At 43.2% G+C, this 23,286-nt stretch overlaps 1 protein-coding gene across 1 annotated transcript in view; it reads right to left on the bottom strand.

The window, feature by feature from the left end:
- Positions 1 to 23,286, bottom strand: part of RFX8 (regulatory factor X8) — a 252,412-nt gene that overhangs the window by 53,596 nt on the left and 175,530 nt on the right. Inside the window, exon 13 of the mRNA XM_064572648.1 lies at positions 4,507 to 4,630. Within this exon, the coding sequence (XP_064428718.1) occupies positions 4,507 to 4,630 (124 nt within the window). The remainder of the gene's footprint in view (positions 1 to 4,506; positions 4,631 to 23,286) is intronic.

A 23,286-nucleotide genomic window follows, 5' to 3' on the forward strand; every position in this document is an offset into this window, starting at 1 on the left:
TTCATCCCTGGACATACATGCCTAAAAAAGCATCTTCATGTGCACAGCAGGAAATATGCACGTGAATATTCACAACAGCAAAATCTGGAAACAAATGCCCAGCAGTAGGACAGCAGATGAGTAAATTGTGAAATATTACACAATGGTCGAATGAATCTAGATGAATCTTAGTACAATATTAAGTGGACAAAGACCCAAAGATGACAAATAACATGATACCCCTTTTTAAAAAGTTAGGCCACAGGGACACCTGGGTGGCTCAGTTGGTTAAGCCACTGCCTTCAGCTCAGGTCATGATCCCAGGGTCCTGGGATTGAGTCCCACATTGGGCTCCTTGCTCAGCAGGGAGCCTGCTTCTCCTTCTCCCTGTCACTCCTGTTTGTGCTCACTCTCTGACAAATAAATAAAATCTTAAAAAGTTAAGCCACAAAAATTAAAAATATGCTTTTTAGAAATACATATATGAAATAGGTTAGACAAAGAAAGCCAAATACCATATGATCTCACTTACATGTGAACCTAAAAAACAACAACAAAAAAAACTCACAGATACAGAAAACAGGTTGGTGGTTGACAGAGGCAAGGGGCAGGGGAGTGGGCAAAAGGGGTAAAGGTGGTCAAAAGGTTAAAAAAATACACATAAATGCACTTAAACTCTTTTCTAAAAAGCAAGGTAATGATGAACAGGTTGATGGTTCCCACCAGTGGGGCAGGGCAGGGAGATGGGATATGGGGCATCTGGTGCGATGGTTCATTTGGGGTGGTGGGTTCACAGATGTTTACCACATTGTTAAAAAGAACTAAATACCCAGATGGAATTAGGCCATGCATAGACCCATGGTGAGAGTGTATCATGAACCAATTCAGTTCTGTCCATCTGAGGGCCACTGAAAAGAGGGAGAAGGCACAAAAAAAGGAAAGACAGAAGGGAGTGATGGAAAATACTGAATTGGCATCATTGTGGCCTGGTCAGCAAGCTCCGTGTCACCCACATCATTTCAGCCTAAGCCAGGTGGTTACCCAAAGTGGTATGGTTGTGCAGGTTGTGAGCTGCACCAAGGTCCCTGATGAGGAGTCAAGCAGGTTTTCATCAGCCTGTGCTCTACATGCCATGCAAGATCCTGGGGCAGAATTAGGTTTGCCCAGAGGAAGAGCACAGAAGTGTGCTGCCCCATTACCCAGCTCTAAGGCTTGTGACCGTCTTTGTCCAGAGAGGGAAATTTGTTCTCATAAAAGCCCTAGCCAGAGATGTTTTCAGAGGAATCTTGCACTGGGTATTGAATTGGACTAGGTGACCTCCAAGGTCTCTTGGAACTCAAGGATATTTTTGAGGGAATAACAAGTAGAAAGAGGTCTGATTCACGATTCAGGAGACTGGATTGGACACTATAGGGAAGCAAATTCTACCACCGGAAAATGTAGTGGTAAGTGGATTATTTTAGGCTGATTATTTTTAAGAAAGAGAAGGCTCAGGAAGAGCCTTTGACCTTTCCCCTAATTGCCTAAAAGAATTTAGAGGACTTGCTATCCTCTAATGGAGGTATCACTGTAGATAACTACAGTATAATATGAAAGAGATGTGGAAGACAGGGAGGAATTTAGGAAAATCTGTTTGTTAAAATTCTTCTTATTGTTTCTGTATGGCCCATTTAACATTTGTTTACCAAACATTTACTCTTTTTCATCATCCTATGAATTTCATTCCTTCCCTTTTGAAGTCCCACTTTCCTACACTCTTCTTGGGTCTGGATGGCATATAAGTCTCAATTGCCTGACTGCAAGGCGGGCCATAGTGAGCCCCCACACATACATAATTAAATTTGTTAATTTGTCTCTTGTCAATTTAAATCTTAGACCAACCAAAAGAACCTGAAAGAGTAAAGGAAAATGTTTTTCCCCCAAAACACCACCCATACATTGCAAATAGCTGTGTGATCCTCAGCCTTAATAACTGCTGGTTTGTTTTCTTGACTTCAAATGCTACCTGCTTCAGCCAATGGCTGTGACACAAGACAAAGCATTAAAGATGCCAACTGTTTCCTCCTCACCCCCATGTCTTTCCTGCAGGCGGCCCTTGCCCACAGACTGTTACAGTATTGGGTACTGGGGCAGAAGGTCAGGTATAGCATCATGGGAAACACCATCCAAGCAGCCATAATGGGAAATCAGGAAGTCAGTGAAGGCAGTTGGCTTCTGGGAAGGGGCAAGGAGCAGGCCAGTGGAGAGAAGCAGAGTCCCAGTGGTTTAGGGATATACCAGAGAGAAAGAAAAGCGATGCCTGGTGACTTAGAATCTAGTTGTGGCCTGTCTGAGATGGGAACCACCAGCCACATGTGGCTACTGCACACTTGAATTGTGGCTAGTCCGAGCTGAGATGGACTCTACATGTAAAGTACACACCAGATTTTTGAGATTTGGCATGAAGAAAAGAATGAAAAAGTAACTCAGTGATTTTATAATATCGATTCCATGTTAAAATAATATTTTGAATATTTTGGATTAAATTTCAAAATAATAAAAATTTTCATCTTTTAAAATACTTCAAAAATGAGGATACTAGGATATTTTAAATTATATCTGTGGCTCCCATTGCATTTCTATTAGGCAGCAATGGACTAGACTCTATGAAGCCCAAACTTTTTATAATAGGATTTAATGAGATATCCCTTTCCCTTTAAAAAATTCTCCTTTTAACTTGTTTTGATTTGGTGTCTGTCTATTCCTAAAAACCAGATGGAGGGCACCTGGGTGGCTCAGGTCATGATCCTGGAGTCCCAGGATGGAGTTCTGTATCGGGCTCCCTGCTCAGCGGGGAGTCTGCTTCTCCCTCTGACCCTCCCCCCTCTTATGCTCTCTCTCTCCCTCTCTCATTCTGTCTCTCAAATAAATAAAATCTTAAAAAAAAAAAAAAAAACAGATGGAAAAGTGCCTTGAAAATAAATACAACTCTATGATTGGAAGTTATTATTGTTAATTTAATAATGATTAAGTCCTTTGATTCTATTAATTATTTCCATCAACAAATCCTACTGGCTCGGTTTCCCAAATATACCCAGAATTTGACCTCTTCTCACTGCTGAATCCCTGCCCACTCTTTGCACACCTGGCTCCTCTCGTCTCCCTGATTTGACCTCAAGGTCCTGAGGATCATCCTGGTCCTCTTTCCCTGTTCTCCTCCCTCTAGCTGTTGCAGCCTCCTTGCTGCTTGTGCTCCTTCTTCCCTCAGGGCCTTTGCACTGGCACTGTTCTTTGTTCATATCCACATACTCACTGCCTATCTCTTCAAAGTCTGGACTCAAATGTTACTTCTGAGGGAGGCCTTCCCTGTTTGCCTTCCCTAAAATGACAACTCTTACACACACACACACCTCTTATCTCCTGCTCTATTATTCCCCTTAGCATTTATACTATCTCATATACTATGTATTTTATCTTACGTATCAGTCTCCTTCAACTATAATAAATTTAGTAAGGGCAGGAATTCTTCTCTGTCTTGCTCATGATTGTATTCCCAGCTTCTAAAACAGTGCCGGGCACAGAGCAGCTGCTCAATAAATATTTGTTGTATGTGGAGGATCTCAGCAGACTATTCTTGTGCTAATAAGTGTTTGCTGGGGGCGCCTGGGTTGCTCAGTCGTTAAGCATCTGCCTTCAGCTCAGGTCGTGGACCCAGGGCCCTGGGATCTAGCCCCACAATCGGGCTCCCTGCTCTGCGGGGGGCCTGCCTCTCCCTCTCCCACTCCTCCTGCTTGTGTTTCCTCGCTCGCTGTGTCTCTGTCAAATAAATAAATAAAATCTTAAAAAAAAAAAAGTGTTTGCTGTATCTTATATGGTCTACACAAAGTTCCTGCCAGAGCTCTTAACCTCCAGAGGAGACATTTAAGAGCCAGTGAATTCTCTAAGTACAACCAAATTGTAGGAAGCACCAGCTCTCTGACACAAGTGGTTCTTGGAGTTCGTGTGGTGCTACGTGTTGGCATTTCTGTTTGAAGACTTATTTATTTGAGAGAGAGAACATGCTTGAGCAGGAGGGGCAGAGGGACAGGGAGAGAGAATCTGGAGCAGACTCCCCACTGAGCATGGAGCCCAACATGGCGCTCGATCTCACGACCCTGAGACCACGACCTGAGCCAAGATCAAGAGTCAGACTTAATCGACTGCACCACCCATGCACCCCAAGTGTTGGCATTTCTATGCAGGGAATAATGGTCCAGAAAACCTGGCTGAGTTTTTGGAATATTTGGAGCTGCCATAGTTGTACGTTCTTAGACACCACCCATTCCTTACCTTTCCTGGCCCTTCACTATGAAGTGTGGACAAAGGACAGAATGGATTTTCAAGGAAGATGGAGTATATTAGCCATCTGGTTGGCTTCCCAGAGTGAAGGCAATTGTTCCCACTGAGAACTCATTAGACCAAAATAAATTTTAATATTTCTTCATCAATTCACTTGCATATTTTTTTTTTTTTCTCAGTGAGTACTGTATTTTTATCTTCACAACCTACCTTCCCAAATGTGGCTGGGTTGACTTGGTCCTGAGCATTTTGACCGCAGGTCTCCACATAAATCTCATACATCAGGCAGCGAGGCACACTGTACCCTTCACAGATACAGAAATTGTCAACCAACCTGGGGGGAGAGGAAGACAAGGCAGAGGAAATTGGCATCAGTTTCTCTAGGGCAGAACATTTTGATCCAAGGAAATGAAACCTGTTTAAGTTATTGAATGCAAAGGCTCACCAATCATCATCAATAATGTACCTTTTTGTTCTTAGCCCAGAGTTAAGTATTTTGATTGTGGGTCTTTATTTTTTATTAAATCTTTAATTTTAATTCCAGTATCATTAACATACAGTGTTATAATCTTCAGATGTACCAGATAATGATTCAACAATTCTATACATGACTCAGCATTCATCATGATAAGTGTACTCTTAATCCTCATCATCTAATTCATCAATCCCCCTACCCACTCCCCTCTGGGAAACATCAGTTTGTTTCTTGGTTTGTCCTTCTTTATTTTTCCTTTGCTCATTTGTTTTGTTTCTTAAATTCCACATATGAATAAAATCATATGGAATTTGTCTTTCTCTGACTTATTTTGCTCAGCATTATACTCTCTAACTCCATCCATGTTGTTGTAAATGGCAAGATTTCATTCTTTTTTATGGCTGAATAATATTCCATTTGTATATATACCACATCTTCTTTATCCATTCATCTATGATGAATACTTGGGCTGCTTCCATAGTTTGGCTCTTGTAAATAATGCTGCAATAAACAGGAGTGTATGTATCCTTTTGAATTAGTGTTTTTGTATTTTTGGGGTAAATACACAGTAGTGTGCTTACTGGATCATAGGGGAGCTCTATTTTTAACTTTTTGAGGAACCTCCATACTGTTTTCCACAGTGGCTGTACCAGTTTGCATTCTGATTATGGGTCTTTAGATAATCAACATGGTGGGTTTTTATTGTCGTTTTGTTTTGTTTGTTCTTTGGTCTGTTTTTGTTTTTGGCATGTAGGCATATTAAAAAGAAGCCCAAATTATTGGCTCAGCAGACACTGTTTTATGTCCTATTGTAAAGGTTGTAGCCAAGAGCTCTTTAGCTATAAAGTGAGGATTATTTACTTGATATATCACCCCTGCAGGCTTGCCAGTCCCTATGTGCTTGTGACCCAGGGCACGTGTGCAACGCTTTGCCTCCCTCCCCCAGTTGTTTGCACAATTTTTAAATCTGAGTCATTTAGGGCAGGCCACAATATTTTGATTAGTTAAATTGAGATGAGATGTAAAATGCAAGACACCAAGAGACAGGCAGGATGCTTTCACTCTCCAGCTGAGTGGCATTTATATGTGATCTGCAGGATTTCAGGCCTCTGCTCGACGTGGGTTCTTTAACTGCTCAAGTGCTCCCACGCTTGGGGGGAGGTAGCAGTCCCTTGGCAATGAGGGGCTCTGCCTGTGGCTCACAGCCCACAGCCAGCCCTGTGGGGATAGCTGTGTCCCTGTTCCAGCAACTGGTATGTGTGTGGGGTAAGAAGTGGGGGAGACTGAGGTCAGAAAGTGTGGTCCACAGTGACATCTGATCACAACCCTCCCTTCACTGATTGAGGAGAGACTCTCAGGGTTCTCCTCATTCTTTTAGAGAAATATGCAAAGGAAGCCAATATAATTTTTAAACACAGAAGAATTTTTTAGCAGGGAATTTACCAATACATCGTCTCCTTTCTCATTGATGATATACAGCTTATTTTCTGGGATGAGGCCCACTGAGGCCCACATTTACTTTCCCTGAGAGCTAAAGACACAATTGTCAACCCCATTGGCTTCCTCATAAAAGGAAAAACTAACATATGGGAGGTGGGGGAAATCTTTGGCCCTGTATACTGAAGTATACAAATTATCGCAGGCCAGGCAGCTTAAAACAAGAAAAATTGGTTCTCTCACAGTTCTGGAGGCTGAGAGTCCAAAATCAAGGTGTCAGTATGGCTGGTTCCTTCCAGAGGCTCTGAGAGAGAATGTGTTGTATGCTCCTCCCCTAGTTTCTGGTGCTCGCTGGACATCCTTGGCTTATAGATGCGTCGCACTCATGTCTGCCTCTGTCTTCACCTGGGCTTCTCTTCTCTGAGCGTCCTCTCTCCTCTTCTTATGAGGACACCAGTGATTGGATTTAGGGCCCAGGTGAATCCAGTATGATCTCTTCTTAATTAATTACAACTGCAAAGACCCTATTTCCAAATAAGGTCACATTCTGAGCTTCCAGATAGATATGTATTTTGGGGAGACACTATCCAATCCAATCTAGCCCCAAGTCAGGCTCAGTACTCAGCAGGGAGTCTGCTTAAGATTCTCTCCCTCTCCCTCTGCCCCTCTGCCCCCCGTACGTTCATGCGCTCTCTCCCTAAAATAAGTAAATAAATCTGTTTAAAAATCATAATTTCCTAAGCGTGTGGAGACTAAATGCTGAAGCACCTACTAGCTGCCCAAGGAGGGGATTTTCCAAGGGTCTCCTTAACATCGTTGTGAGAACGTGCCACTTGACATACTTGACCATGGTTCAAATATAGCTGTTATAGTACCAATTATTTGGCTCAATGTTGAATACAGGATGATGGCTCTCGGTGGGGAGGGGAGTGGCAAATTCCTACAACTAGGTGATTTTTATATTTCTTTTGTTAAGAAACCACTCACTGATAGATGAAAAGCCTGTATTTGAAGTATCACAAAAGACAGCTATGCTTGGGGAGCTGCCACAAAATAGGGATAGATGTCAAGTTCAAACTCACTGTTGTTTATCTACAGCTACTACTGATTTAGTCATGGAATGGTCTCCTCAAAAAAGAAACATGCGAAATACTCCTTAAAATGAACTCTAGTTTAAATGTTTGCAAACCCTTCTTCCTCGTCACAGAAATTTATTTGTTCTAGGCCTCTATGAACTGTGTCTTTCTCTTTCAAAATGACATTACTGAGTCTGCCTGTTATCTGGGTGCACAAGTAAAGCCAAATAATACTATCAGGGAGAATAACAGTAAAGGTCTTTGATGAGAGTCTTTTCTCTGTCGCACACCTAAACACAGGGCTGCCTTCTGGCCTGAAGCCTTGCACTGTCACTTGGTGACTTTGCTGCTTTGATCCTGGCTGCACCCCATTTCTGGCCACATGCCTTTGGTGGTTTCCCCAAAGTCCCCAGCCAGATCGCAGACACTGGCCTATGGTGGGCAGCCAGCATACATTAACTGGGAAAAATGGAAGGTTTGAAAGAAGGTTTTAATTTGTCCGGTAAGAGCATCTGTTCGGGGTCATGCCTTTACTTCAGCTCAAATAGTAGGTGCTTCAGCATTTAGTCTCCACACGCTTAGGAAATTATGATTTTTAAACAGATTTATTTACTTATTTTAGGGAGAGAGCGCATGAACGTACGGGGGGCAGAGGGGCAGAGGGAGAGGGAGAGAATCTTAAGCAGACTCCCTGCTGAGTACTGAGCCTGACTTGGGGCTAGATCTCATGACCCTGAGATCATGACCTGAGCCAAAATCAAGAGTCAGATGCTTAAATGACTGAGCCACTCAGGCACCCCTATGAATTTTTATTTTAAGTAAATGATTTCTTTTTAAGTAATCCCTATACTCAAACTCACAACCCTAAGATCAAGAGTCACATGCTCTACTGACGGAGCCACCCAGGTGCCCCTTGAAATTATGATCATGAGTATTATCCAGGGCTTTGCACCTCACAGACGGACTTGTATTCTGACTCTGAGATACCTCCTAGAGCTTTTGTGACTAGAAAACAAGCACATGATATGCCTAGTACACTTCTTGGCACATGGAAGCTCTTATTGGTGTTGTTCTAGTGTCTACCTCCAAAATATTCAGAGGACGCAAGAAAGATGGCCCTGTTGGCACACTGGCAGCCCAGAAACACCTGCAGTAAATGAGACTGACTTTCAACTACATGTGGGTCCAAGGAGAGGCTGATGGGGGTGGGGGGATGTGTAGGCAGTAGGGTTGGGCTGAACTACTGGCAGGTGGAATTGGTTAAGGATTTTACACTGTGCCACCAAAATGTGTTTTGGTGATCCATGATTATGAAGGTGTGGGATGAATCAGATCACTGAATTCCTTGCTTAGCTGCCTAAGAACAGTATTTACCAGGTGTCACCATCAGATGAAGTTGATTGCTAAGATCATAAAAACATTCATGATGTTCTCCTTGTTTTGAGTGATGGACAATTTGATAGTAGCCAACATCAGAGTGCACATATCTAGCCCTGCGATTCTCACATTTTCTGAGTGCTCCTTTCCATGGTAAAGAAAAATGTAATGCTGGGAGTTACACATGCTGGGAATTATAGTACCCTGATTCAGCCTGATCAAAAGCCCCTATGAATTCTGTATTTTTCAAAATAAATTTGCATGTCATTAATTTCGACAGTCTGCAGAAATTTTAAAAAGCCATACATGTGAGAGACAGTTATTTTAGGCTATGGCCAGGCTCAGCATACCTAGGGATTAGAGGATGCGTAGTAATTTCATCTGAGGTCTGAAACCAGGGGTCCCACCCAGTCGACTTGTTCTGTCTGCACTCCCCAGCAGGGGAAGTCAAGTCACGGCTCTTGATCCCTTTGTGCTCCCCTCAGGTCTGACCACTTCTCTCTCAATTCCTACCACCCTTCCTGTCTGTGAAACAGAAAATGTCTATTACTTCTGTTTCTGGAGACTGTCCTGCTCCTTGCAGGACCTTCCTCCTTGGAGAATTTATCATGTTTACGACAGTAGCACTGAAGTCTCTAAGGAATGCTGAGGACCTAACTAGTGACTGGAAAATGAAGCTATGAAGCAATGCTGAAAGTGGAATGTTTCTGCCATGTGACAATAATCAGCCCCCTCTCTGGTCTGTCACTCAGAGTGCCTGGACAGCTCGCCCACCAGTACCCACTGCCACTCTTCTAGGAAACTGGTCTCCTTGGGCATCTTCTAACACCCTCCAGGATGCTAAGGCTCTGGATTACAAATTGAATGGCTCTACTTATGTGTGTAGCTTTTAAAATATATATTTATTTTTTAATTGTGATAAAATATATATAACAAAATTTACCATTTTAAAATGTACAGTTCCGTGGCATTAAACACCTTCACATTGTTGTGCAACCATCATCACCATCCATTCAAAGAACTCTTTTCATTTTGCAAAACTGAAATCCTGTACCTATTAAACACTAACTCCTCCTTCTCTCTCCCCAAGTACCTGGCACCTACCATTCTACTTTCGGCCTCTAAGAATGGGACTATTTTAGGTACTTCATACAAGTGGAATCATACAGTATTTGTCCTTTTGTGACTGGCTTATTTCACTTAGCGTAATATCTTCAAGTTTCATCCATATTGTAGTATGTATCAGAATTTCCTTCTTTTTTTAAGCCTGAGTAATAGTTCATTGTGTGTACGTATTGCATTTTGTTTATCCATTCACCTGTTGATGGACACTTGGATTGTTTCCACCTTTTGGTTATTGTGTATAATGCTGCTACACACCTGGGTGTGCAAAAATCCGCTTGAGTCCCTGCTTTCAATTCTTTGGGAGTACACACCTTGAAGTGGAATTGCTGGATCATATGGTAGTTCTACTTCAATTTTTTGAGGTGCTGCCATATTGTTTTCCATAATGGCTGCACCATTTTACATTTCCACCAACAGTGCACAAGGGCTCCAATTTCTCTACATTTTTGACAACTTGTTATTTTCTACTTTTGTTTGTTTCATAACGGCCATCCTAATGGGTGCGAAGTGGTTGGGGCTGTATTTTTAATGCCAGTGTTAAGACTACCAGTACCAATGATCTTTTAAACATTCCACCTCATAGACTGAATGCCTAAAGAGCAGTCCTCCACAGGAAGTTATGCCCTCCTCACCTCCATTGCTCCACCTCCTCCCCAAACTTAAAGAGCATGAGCTCTGTGTTTGAGAGGCCTGTAGGGGTGAGTAGGAATTCATGGCATAGGATTGGAATTAGTTCGGCTCACTGCTAAAATGGTCTACACCATCCTAAGGGATTTAGGGCACCTGCACTGTGGGCAGTCTGCATTGTGTCATTTCACAGACAACCTTAGGAGGCTGTCCAGGTATGTTTGAATCTCTAATCATTCTTTCAAGTCTCTAGAATATAATGCAAACCCCAGAAACTCTAATTTACTAAATGGTGACCTGGAATGGTTGACAAAGGCATCCTCATAGTTCTTTCTTCTAAGAAGGAGCCACTCTGCTGAGGGGTTGGAGTCAGTGAGTGTAAAAGAAAGAGAGCACTGTTGTGTAGTATTCTGAAAACTTGGTGTGTGCTCTAATATGTATTCTTTTGATTTTTTTCTCTTATGCAAGATAAAATATATCAAAAATATTCTCTTGGAAGAAAAGGGTAAAATTTTAGGCCTTTTCATGTTATAATCACAAACACACCCTTCATTTTTCTATTTTGCTCACATAACTTTTCCAGAAAGTCTTTCCTGAGAAGTATTCCTTAAAACCTTTTTAAAAAGTAATCAGATATCTGCTATTTATTCACCTTGTAAAACTTAGGTTTTAGATTTTAGGACTGGTTTCAATTATTTTCCTATTTATGAAAAGCTACAAACCCATGAGTTCATCAGTCCCAGGGGCTAATGATATTTTTCTTTCCAGTTTTTCTGCCCCTGTTTAAATAGCCAGAAGTGAATTTCACAAACAATGTGGAATGCATTGTTAGAGCTAAAAATTGCTTTGCTTTAAGTTAGAAAACATCCCATTCTGGATCTCATACAGAGGGGAAACATTTCCTCTCCTGGCCAACGCCCACGTGCCTTCAGATGTATATGTAAGGGCAGGTCCAACCAACAGGCCCCCCGGTGTGGGGCAATCTGGATTGCTTCCCGCGGTCAGTGTGACCAACAGGGAAGCCCCCACATGGAAAACCCACATCAGGAGGCCTTTAGAGTGTGTGTGTGTGTGTGTGTCTCTCCAGTCCCATCCACTGCTCCGGCGAGCCAGCATCAAAAGGCACTGGTTCTGGGTGTGAACGGCTGTCCTTCTAGGCCTATTTATCAGGGCTCCCGGAGCACGGCGGTCACTCCTCGCACTGGGCATTGGCCCGAGGTCCTGGGGACAGCTGCAGAGGGAGCGACGTTTTCCCTCTTCCCTGCCCCACCTCTTCCGTTCTATCGGCCCAGAGCGCCTCCCAGCCCAGACCGCGAAACCCGGCCCGATGGGAAGGCGCCCGGGGCCGCTCACCACTGGATGATGCCGCTGTGCAGACCCCGGGTGCCCGCGCCGCCCGATGGGGAGGCCGGCACATCCTCAGCCATGGCTCCGACCAGGGCCCGCCGCACCGAGACAGGGAGCCGGCGGCTGCGCTGCACCCGTCGGGCCGCCGCCGCTGCCGGGTGTTTACTTTAGAGCAGGGCGCGCGGGCCGCGCGGGGCACGCGGGGGGCGCGGAGGGGCGCGGGGGCCGGAGCTGAGTCAGCCCGGCCGGGGCCCCGCGCGCGCGGCGGAGGCTGCTGGGTCGCGCCTGAGCCCTGCTGTGAAGGTTGTTGGGGGCGGGGGTGGGGGGGACGGGGTCGCCGGCCCCTAGACCAAAAGAGCTAAAGACAGAAGTACAGAAGGCGCGCTTCCCACCTTGCTACCAATCCATCAAACAAACGAGGAAGCAACAAACAAAAAAACAATGTATAAGTTTCAAATCAGGTCACAGCAGTGGTGACTATCAGCGGTCTTCAACCCTGCTTGCGCTTTGGAATTACCCGCGCAGTTTTAAAAAATATGGACGCCCAAGCGCCAATCCCAGGGGTTCTGATGTAATTGGTCTGGGGGTGGGAGCGGCCCAGGCAAACCGGCTTTTACAAGCTCCCCAGGAGTTTAGTGATGCTGGTGTGCACTCGGGACTGAGAACCGCTGGTCCTGGGAGTTTTGAGGGAGCCGGCATCAGGACTTTTGAGAGGCCAACCCCAGATTACTCCAGTTGAGAACATCTGCCCTTGAGTGATCCCCCCCAACCTGCAGCCAGGACCAGGTAGTCCTGGAGCTATATGTTCACATCGCTGATCCGTGATGTCTAACTGCTTACTCTCTCCCAACCTTACTTCGCTTACTAGGACTTGTGTGGTTGGTGTACGTATTAAGTGAACTAATAAATGCAGGGTGTGTGGCATGAAGAGGAGCTCAGTCAGGCAACTGCTATTTTGGCTTCTGACTGCTTCAAAGTCCTCTCAGAAAGATTTCTTCATCTAGGTTAAAAAGATACTTGACAACTCAACAACAGCAACAACAAAACATTCCAATTAGAAAATGGGCCTAGGACTTGAATATCTTCTCCAAAGGAGGATATACAAATGGCTAATAAGCACATGGAAAGATGCTAAACATCATTGGCCATTAGTGAAATGTAAATCAAAATCACAATGAAATACCACTCCACACTCTTTGGGATTGCTATTTTTAAAAATAAGAAATAAAAACAAGAAAATAACAACTGTTGGTGAAGATGTGAAGAAACTAGAACCTTGTTCATGGCTGGTGGGAATGTAAAATGGTGCAGCTGCTATAAATACAGGCGGTTTCTCAAAAAATTAAAAACAGAATTAATATATGATCCATCAGTTCCACTTCTTGGGTATGTACTGTTGGGGAGGAAAAATTTTCCTTTACCCTTCAAAGATTCTTATGGCTGCCCTAAGAATTAAATTTACATCAGACAGTAGGAGAAAAACAGATTTAATTTTGTATGTATGGGAACCCCACATACATGAGAGGGGTAAAGAAAAAAAGGTAAAATGAGGTATATATGCCATCCTGAGCTGAAGAATGGGACAGGAGCCTGGGGCTTCAAAGGGGAATAGGGCAATTCACAGGACAATAAGAAAATGGCAAATGTTTGGTAATTAGATGTTTGCTCTGCCATCCAGATGGGTCACTCAGATAAAATTTATCTCTGGTAGTAATTTCATTCTGGGAAAGATCCCCAATTTAGATTCTTTTAGGTAATTAAGGGAGGAGCAAAGTTTCTCTTGAGCCCACAGGGCCTCAATTGCCTGCAGCTTAAAATAGTCCACATGCCAAAGTGGCACATTTTGGGGAGACTTGTTCTGAATCCCTTCAGTACCCAAAAGAACTGAAAGCAGAGACTCAAACAGATATTTGTAATTTGTACCCCCCATTCATAGCAGTATTATTCACAATAGCCAAAAGATAGAAGCAACCCAAATGTCCATCAATGGATGAATGGACAAACAAAATGTAATATTTGTATTTACATACTTTGTAATGTTATTCAGCCTTAAAAAGAAATGAAATTCTATTACATGCTACAACATGGATAAACCTTGAAGACATTATGCTAAATGAAATAAGCCAGTCACAAAAAGATGATTCCACTTATATTAGATACCTCGTATAGTCAAACTCAGAGAGATAGAAAGAATGGTAATTACCAGAGGCTGGGAGAGGAGAAATGGGGAGATGTTTAATGATTACAGAGTTTCAGTTTGGGATGAGGGAACATTTCTGAAGATTAATAGTGGCAATAGTTGCACAATGTAAATGTACTTAATGCCACTGAATTATACACTTAAAACTGGTTAAAATGGTAAATTTTATGTTATGCATATTTGACCACAATTAAAAAAAAACCTGCCTCAAAAAAAGATACCCCAGGGTGCCGGGTTGGCTCAGTCAGTTAAGCGTCTGACTCTTGATCTCAGCTGGAGTCTTGATCTCGGGGTCGTGAGTTTGAGCCCCATGTTGGGTTCCACACTGGGCATGGAGCCTACTTAAAAGAAGAAAAAAAAGAAAAGAGAGGTAAAAAAAAAAAAAAAGATGCCCCACCCCTGCCACTAACACCACATGAACACATTTGGAGAACCACTTTTGGAAGCAGGGCAGAGATTCATTCAACAAATAGCAATGACTGCCTTCCATGTGACAGCACTAGAAAGTAGTTGTTGAGGGGAGGGGGGGCGTTGCCTGGGTGGCTCAGTTGGTTGGGTGTCTGACTCTTGGTCTCAGCTCGGGTCTTGATATCAGGGTCATGAGTTCAAACCCCACATTGACCTCCATGCTGGGCATGGAGCCTACTTAAAAAATAAAATTAAAAAAAAAAAAGAAAGTAGTTGTTGGGGCAAAACACAGGTCTCCAGGGCCAGCACTCTCCCTCCAGTGGGGACACAATACTCAGGGTATCAGGAACAGTGTTCCTAAAGCAGTTCCAGAGGAGAGATAGCAGGACAGTCATTAAAGAGCCTGAGCCTTGAAGTTTGACCAGGTCACTGGAGCCAACCCCAGATGGCATCTGGCTCCCCTTTGGGGAGTTGCACCAGGAATCAGCCTGGTTCTAAGAACTTCGGGAGGGTTTTTTTCCAGTGGGGGGGTGGGCAGTACAGTGGAAAGGACTTATAAATAAGTGATGGAGGCTGATATTTGCCCTTTTCATCTTTTCAGCTGAATGTCCTTGTTCAGGGTTGGCGGCTTTAAAAAGCCATCCAGTAGGGGACATTTGACACCACATCAGCCCCTCTCAGGGCAGGAGCCAAGGGGAAGAGCATGTGGAGAGACCCCTTCATGACCTGGCAATGAAAGGAGGCCAACTGTGTGGGTAAGAACTAGTTTCCCAGCTAGCTTCACGTAGTGCTGGGAGACTCTGCTGAACAGGGAAAGCTGAATGGTAACTGTGATGAAGAACCAGCAGGAGGAGAGAGGAAACAACCAGGTGACATGATATGGAAGGTTCTCCAAGGAAGCTTTCTTGAGTTCAGCCCTTCTCTGTTTTTTTTCTAGAGAGGTGGTAGGTATCTTGGGACCTTGGGAGGGAGCCCTGCCAGGCTACTTCACTGGCTTTGCTTTGCCCTGAGTGCTCCCAGGGAAGTCCTCAGTGGCCTGTGGAAGCTGAGAGCCTGGCTTCTGCCATTCTTCATGCAGGTCCTGCAGGAGCTCCCTGCCACCCAAGAAACTTCCCACGAGGCCCACTCATTTCCACAGAGACTAGAAATAACCAAGAGAAGAGCCTACTATTATTAGGCTCAACTTGTTAGGGCCAACTTGAGGTCTTACTATGTCACTGATGATTATGTGGTATTTGCATATTTACTTTGCTCCAGTCAGTACCAGGCACTGGAACAGATCTTGGAAATACAATGGAACACCATGACCCTCTGGTTGACCAGTAGTCTCTGCTGTTTACTACATCAAATATTAGATGCAATGAAATGCAAACATTACTTTGCCTTGCTCCAGAGCTGTTGAGGCCAGTTGGTTAGAGGACAATAGACATGAGGCCATGGGGTCAATTTCACACCCTCCACCCAAAGGACCAGTTAATTTCTTCTATGACAGGTGACAGCTGGTGTACCTTGTTTGACCAGCCCTCTTATAGATGCAGACTCTAGGTACATGCTAATACAATAACACTCTTAGATTTATTCACAGTGTATGCCTTCCTAATGCGCTAAATGTGCAAAAGACATTTACCTCTGCAAGTGACTCTTTTACTAGCAGGATATTAAGGCTTTCATTTGGGTTGCATATAGCCACATAGACTGCGGAGTAGAATTAGGTCTAAAATTCATTTTATTTTCAAAGAATGTTTAATTGCAACTGACATAACAAAAAGACTTCCTTTTGTAGCTTTCACTGATGAGACAGCCAGACTCATGTATACGCTCTCTTGTACCTGAAAAGTCCAGTCTCCCTCTAACTCATGTTCAGCATCTGACCACTAATGTCCTATACCATTACAAGGAAAAGAAATCTTTAAGTTCATATCAAACAGAATTCTAATTCCTCATGTCACATTTTATGCACAACAAGCTTTCTCTCCCTTTGCCATAGAACATATCTCTTTCAGCTAAATGGTGGCTACTTTTGCCTACTTCTGTCTAATTGGTTTCTAGATTATCCAATTAGTCTTATTTCACCTTCTAAAAGGGCACCAGCTGTGCCTTATCCTTGCACAAAACCATCTCTGATTTGGGGTGCTTAATTTCATTCAGTCCTTACAATTATTCACTTTCTGTGGATGTACCAGGTGTCTTCAGGCAATAGATGTATTTTTAAATAAACCTAAAGAGTATAATGCATTTGGTCAAGAATGTACAATGTAGTTAGTATCTGCACGGACAGAGCATTACAGAGAACAGACAACTCCATGTTTCATTTTCACCTGGAAGAGGCTTTCCAAGATCATTGGGCTCTAAACCAATAAGCCATGGAGACTTTCAAACCATACTGGAGCAAAACAGTTTCATTGGAGACAGTCCAAATTTCACTCAATATATATTTATGAAGCACCTCTATGAGCCATATGCATGCCAGGGCCTAGGGGAGTAAGGACATGTTGCAAAGGTACCTGCCCTCATAGTCCCCCACAACAATCAATATTCCTGACAGAGACATAAAAATGAAAATAGGGCTACCCCAAAAGATTCCGTAGAATTGAACACATTAGATAGTGGTTGGCCCCAGTCTAGCTAGGGACCTTGTTAGAGTGGACATATAACTCAGGGCCACAGGGTGGGCTTCATGGCAGGGAACATAGTGAAGACAGAGCAAGATCTCAGGGGCCCACAGAGCCCTCAGTAGTAAGGGGACACAAGTCCTCCCTGGAGGGATGGTGACTGAAGTCTAACCATGGCCAGCTACAGACAATGGCCATGCCGCCACCAGAATGGGCAGCACCCATGAAGACAAGGGCATTGACTTTGCATGCTGGGGGCCAGGGAAGAGGACAAGGCCTGAGAAGGGACCCATGTTGGGTGGGATTTGCCTGGAGCAGCGCAGGTTTGTGCCTCCTGCCCTTGTGCAACTCTTTCTTGCTCCCTTCTCCATTTTGAAGAGTGCCCTGCCTTAAACCATGAGTTATGTGGTTCTCCCACACAGTAAGCCACCTCTCTCCCCACTGTGGCCTCTGGTCATCTTGGGGAAAAACAGGGGAGGGAAATGAAACAGAGATAAATCATGTTTCCCTAAAGAGACTGGGCATGATCTCAGAGGACGGACTGAATCATTACATTGGACTCACTTTAGCTGTTTGGACTAAAATATAGATGCCCCCCCCCGCCCTTGTACCCAACACATGCAGAAGAGAGCAGTCCTCCCTAGGGTCTTCTACATGATTGTAAGTATAGAGGAGCACTAGAGGAGCATAGTATTTGCCTCATTTCACAGGGAGGAAAAGGAGACTAGCAAAGACATGAAGTGACTTTGTCCCCAAATCATCCAGCCACTAAGCGGCAGAGCACCTGGGGCACAGGCTTAGCCACTCCGCTGGGGGAAGTCTAAGTGGCAGTTTCCTTGGTTACAAAATGGGCAGTACAGTAGCTACCACCCAGTGTAGCTGTGAGGCAAAAGATAGTCGATAAAGCCTTTAGCGCAGTGCCTGGCATAGTAAGTGCTCAGTAAACTTTTGACCGTTGCCGATCTTACAACTTTCCTTGGAAAGAAGTAGTTATAATGATGTAGGTTATTTTGAAATTTTTGGTGTGGTGATATTATTATGGTCATGTTTGTAAAGAGAATCCTTATCTGTTTTAGAGATACACATTCAAATATTTACAGATGAAATGAGAGGATGTCTGAGATTTTCTTCAAAATAACCCAGTTGGCAGGGGTGGGGAGGAAGAGAGGGGGAGGATAGAAGACATGAGCTTGGCAGGTACTGATGACAGTGGAAGCCAGGCCATGGGGTTGAGGGAGCTCATTATACTCTCTCTCCACTTTCACGTGTTTGAAATTGTTCTAATAGGGGCGCCTGGGTGGCTCAGTTGGTTAAGCGTCTGCCTTCAGCTCAGGCTGTGATCCCAGGGTCCTGGGATCGAGCCCTGCATTGGGATCCTTGCTCTGTGGGGAGTCTGCTCATCCCTCCCCCTCGGCCCCTGCCCCCCTCCCCCCATTCATGCTCTCTCCTGTATGCTCTCTCAAATAAATAATAAAATCTTAAAAAAATGTTCATAATAAAAATCCTATATATATATATATATATATATATATACATATATACATATATGTATATATATTTGAAGCTGTATTCTGGGGGGATGATGCATAAAAGACATTTATACACGTATACACACACATACACACACACACACGTTTCAGATCTACCTAGAATCCTCTTCAGCATTAGGAATATACAAACATAGTATGTTATTAACAGTATAATTAACACTAGTATTTTATCAATATGCAATTAGTAGGATGTTGGTTTGGTGTTCTGTAGAACACTCTTGCAACTAAGTGTTCTGTACATGCATACAAAAAATTCCTCTTTGGAACCTCCCAAATACTATATTTCTGTCTTGGTGATTCACAGATGTATTATATTAAAGGAGCTGAGCAGTCCTGCAATAGATAAACCTGTTTAACTTCATTTAACTTAGTGTTTCCAAGTTTAATTATCTACAGATTCCCACTCCCTCCCCATTTATTTGTCTATTTTTATATAACACTGTTTACCACTGATAAACATCCTGAAGGATACTGGGGTTCCATGGAACGTAGTTTGGGAAACATCGGTATGAGCTATATCACAGAGTAAGTCAGATCTTGTGGGCTGTCCAAGAAGTGTAGGCTGCTGTTAAACAAATGGTTTCTAGAGGTTTAGCAAAAAAGGAAGTTTGGTGTCCTTGTCCACTTTTCTTCTCCCTTCTCTCCTTCCTCATGACCCCAACCGCCAACAGCCACATACCCAGAGAAGAGAAAGGGGTGGCCTCGTGAGCACATCTCACACATCTCCCAGGGGAGCAGCGTCTCTGACTGGGGTGTGAGGGGGGCAGGAGAAACAGTTCTGGTTCCTTGGGGCTCTGGATGAAGGCTCAGCTCCCACTCTTCCCTCCCACAATTGCACACAGCTCAGGCCTTCTGAGGACAATCAGGATCTAAGTCAGAGTTTGGTGGTTCTATCCAAGGAGAGATAACATAGGAAATTAAAAATACATATGCAGTCATGTTTTATACATTCCACATTCTGATACGATGCATATGAATTTTCTTTGCTTTTCCTCTTCGCTAGCACTTGAACTCATGTTTTAGCTGTGCACGGAAAAGCACTATGAGAACTGAATACACTGATCAGTTTGGCATTTCCTTGCTCTGGAAGTTTTATCAAAAAATAATAATAATAAAAATAAAAAGAGTGTGATCACAACTGCTCAAGAAATATGCTGAGAGTCACAGAATGTTGATTCACAGACTCACTTTTTATTTGTCCACCCACCACACAATTAGCCACTTCCCCTTCCTGACCCTCGTGCAGCCCAGCCAAACACCCTTCCTCCTCATTCTTTACTCTGTCAGTGGCCGCCAGCGCCTCTGAGATCCTGGAGTCGGCCCTTCCCCTCCAGTCCCCTCAACTGTATCTTCTCTAGCCTTCTTTCCTTTCTGTCTCTGGTCATGTGGGGGGCTGGGAAGACTAAGGAAATCTTGTGCCTAAAAATGCGAATCCCTAACACAGTTGTTGTTACCATTACATCACATTTGCTCATAAAGCTCATAAAACACTGTCACGTCCATCCATTTACGGAATATTTTTGTTTTGTAGGTAAAAACAAAACAAAACCCATTCCCTAGAGAGAAGCAGTTTGCTCAAGATCATACAGTTGCAATTTGTATTGCAACTAAGTTTGTGACCTAAATTTTTGCTAACATCCACATTTCTGTCATACTGTAGATCCTGTTTGCCAAAAATGATTGTAGTGATGTAACCACACACCTGAGGATTTTTCTTCTCTAGAGCTATGAGCCTATAGTTTCAAATATTCACACAGAAATTATGTAGATTTGAATATCTGATTCTCTAGCCTCATCTCACCTCCCCAAAGCACAGAATGTGCAGTTCCTTAAAGAGCTGCCCATTTGCATATCCCAGTGCCTTTGCACAACCCACTCTTGCTGCCTGGAATCTCTAGGCTTCTGTTCATCTTCTCCTGGCTAACTTCTGTCCAGCCTATTTCAGCTTAATCTCTCCTGTCCTGGAAGCCTTTCCAGACCCCCTCTTCTTCAACCAATTAAGTGGAGTGCCCTCCTCTACCCCCTGGGCTCTATTCCATCATAGTATTGTTTATACTGGGCTCTAACACTCTATGTGTTCGGCTGTCCTTCCTCTATATAGTGAGCTCCTTAAGGCAGGGACTGACTAGCACAGTGCTGGACAGATACTGGTAGGTGCTGAATAAATGTTTGTTGAATGACTAAAATAATGAGAAATGTCCTCTAGAAAGAAATGATAAGGAACTTGAGTTTTCTGTTTCTTAAAAAAAGACCATTTCGGGCCCCTGGGTGCCTCAGATGGTTAGGCGTCTGCTTTCGGCTCAGGTCATGATCCCCGGGTCCTGGGATTGAGTCCCGCATTGGGCTCCCTGCTCAGCGGGGAGCCTGCTTCTCCCTCTGCCTCTGCCTCTCTCTCTCTCTCTCTCCCTGTCTCTCATGAATAAATAAATAAAATCTTAAAAAAAAAAAGACCACTTCTTGCATTGTTTGCTTACAGCATAACATTTTCTATTTCATAAGGTCGGGGTGGTGTTTTTGCTTGGACCCATCCTAGAAGCCATCACTTGAACTTCCTGACTTTGTTGCCTTTGCCACATCAGATACAGCCCACCATAAAGAGGCCTGCTGCATTTGATTTCCTCTGCAAGGAAGAAAAACAAAACAAAACAAAAGTCTCAATTTATCACAAAACCCAGCACAGGAAAGCTTAAACAATGGCTCCCAAACTCAGCTCTCACATTGCTGAAAAAACTATTTGTCTTATCCGAGGAAGAGAGTTCCTCAAATCCAACAAAGGCATCTCTTCTTCCTGGATAAAGCAGCTTTGCCAGGAATGAGAGGAACATTCACAATACAGGTTGATGGTCAAGTGACTTTTGTGAACCCAAAAGACTAGTCGAGGGAGGAGGGGCTGACAGGATCCCACTGAGGAATGGATCCATTCAGTTTTGAGGATGAGATGGACAACAGCTATGACTTACAGCATCTTTGGACAATACACAAGTTTAAAAAATACACCATGAAATCATCAGCTGTTTTGGAGGAAGCTGGGGGCCCACTGAGTCTCACATGGTTGTACAGATGGTGAAATAGAGATTCTGCCCCTGTTTTCATCTTGTACCTTCCTCTGCTAACTACTGAGAGTACCTGCTTTCACTTCATTTAATAGTTACCCCCTACTGTGTGATGTCTGTGTTATTAGTTTCATTATTTGTTGAGCATCCTCTGATCTCATGACAAAATTAAAAATCCTTTTTCTCTCCTTTTTTGTTTTCTTTTGGATTAATTTAGTATTTTTAGTATTCCATTTCTTAGCATCTAGTAATTTGGAAGTAACATCCTGTGTCTACTTTTTGTTTTTAAAGATTTTATTTATTTATTTGACAGAGAGAGAGACAGCGAGAGAGGGAACACAAACAGGGGGAGTGGGAGAGGGAGAAGCAGGCTCCCCGCTGAGCAGGGAGCCCGATGCGGGGCTCAATCCCAGGACCCCGGGATCATGACCTGAGCTGAAGGCAGACGCCCAATGACTGAGCTACCCAGGTGCCCCCTGTGTCTACTTTTTTGAAGATTACTCTAGAAATTACAACATATTTAACCTCTCAAAGTCTACATTAATCAATACATTTAGCCTACTCTTCGACAATAGAAGCTTAAAAACATTTAACTTCATTTATCTTTCTATCTCCTTCTAAATAAATGCTGTGATTTATTTTAATTCTATCTTTTTGCCACTCCTCAGCATTAAGATTTTGTTTTATACAAGCAGGGTTTGGTTGGCTTACCTACATATCCTCCATTTTCCTTTGCTTTGTGTTTTGTTCCTTCTTTTGTCATAGTATGTCCATCTGGCCTCATTTTTCTTTTCTTTCTTTTTTTTTTTTAAAAGATTTTATTTATTTATTTGAGACAGAGAGCATGAGAGGGAGGAGGGTCAGAGGGAGAAGCAGACTCCCTGCCGAGCAGGGAGCCCGATGCGGGACTCAATCCAGGGACTCCAGGATCATGACCTGAGCTGAAGGCAGTCGCTTAACCAACTGAGCCACCCAGGCGCCCAGCCTCACTTTTCTTTTACTTAAAGATTATCTTTCAGAATTCTCTTTATTGAAGATCTACTTTTGGAAACCTCTCTCAGGCTTTATTTCTAAAAATATCTGTATTTTGCTCACTTTCTTGAAAGATGTGTACACCGGTTTTAGAAGTCTTGACTGATATTTATTGCCTTCAGTGTGTTGAGGGTATTATTCCACTGTCCTCTGTCTTCTATAGCTGATGCTGAGTTATCAGTCAAACGTTTGTTTTTTCTTTGAAGACTCTGCGTCTTTTTTTTTTTTTTCTGTCTTCTTTTAAGTTCTCATTGATTTTAGTGTTCTTCAGGTTTGTTATGGTGGATTTATGTGTGAGTTTCTCATATTTTATCCTGATTGGGATTTCTCTGATTTCTTGAATCTATGGATTAGTGTCTTCCATCAGTTGAGGAAAAGTTTCAGCCCTTATCTCTTCAAATGTTTCTTTTATCCCATTCTTTCTCTCTCTTTTGGAACTCTGATTAAATTGATGTTAGACTCTCTCACTCTATTTTCCAAGTTTTTAAATCTCCCTCAAGTATTTTTTCTTTTTCTGTTTAATTCATTCGTTGAGTTTTTAATTTCAACTATCAATGATTTTTTTCTAGAAGTTTGGTTTGGTTACTATTAAAATATGCTGTATCACATTTTATAGTTTCTTATTTCTTGCAGACACAAGTTTTGTAGTTTTGTAGCTTGTTATGAGCATT

Source organism: Mirounga angustirostris, unplaced genomic scaffold (assembly GCF_029215605.1).
Source record: "Mirounga angustirostris isolate CCGP_5_RB_7025 unplaced genomic scaffold, mMirAng1.0.hap1 SCAF_10, whole genome shotgun sequence".
In the NCBI taxonomy this organism is placed as follows: domain Eukaryota; kingdom Metazoa; phylum Chordata; class Mammalia; order Carnivora; family Phocidae; genus Mirounga; species Mirounga angustirostris.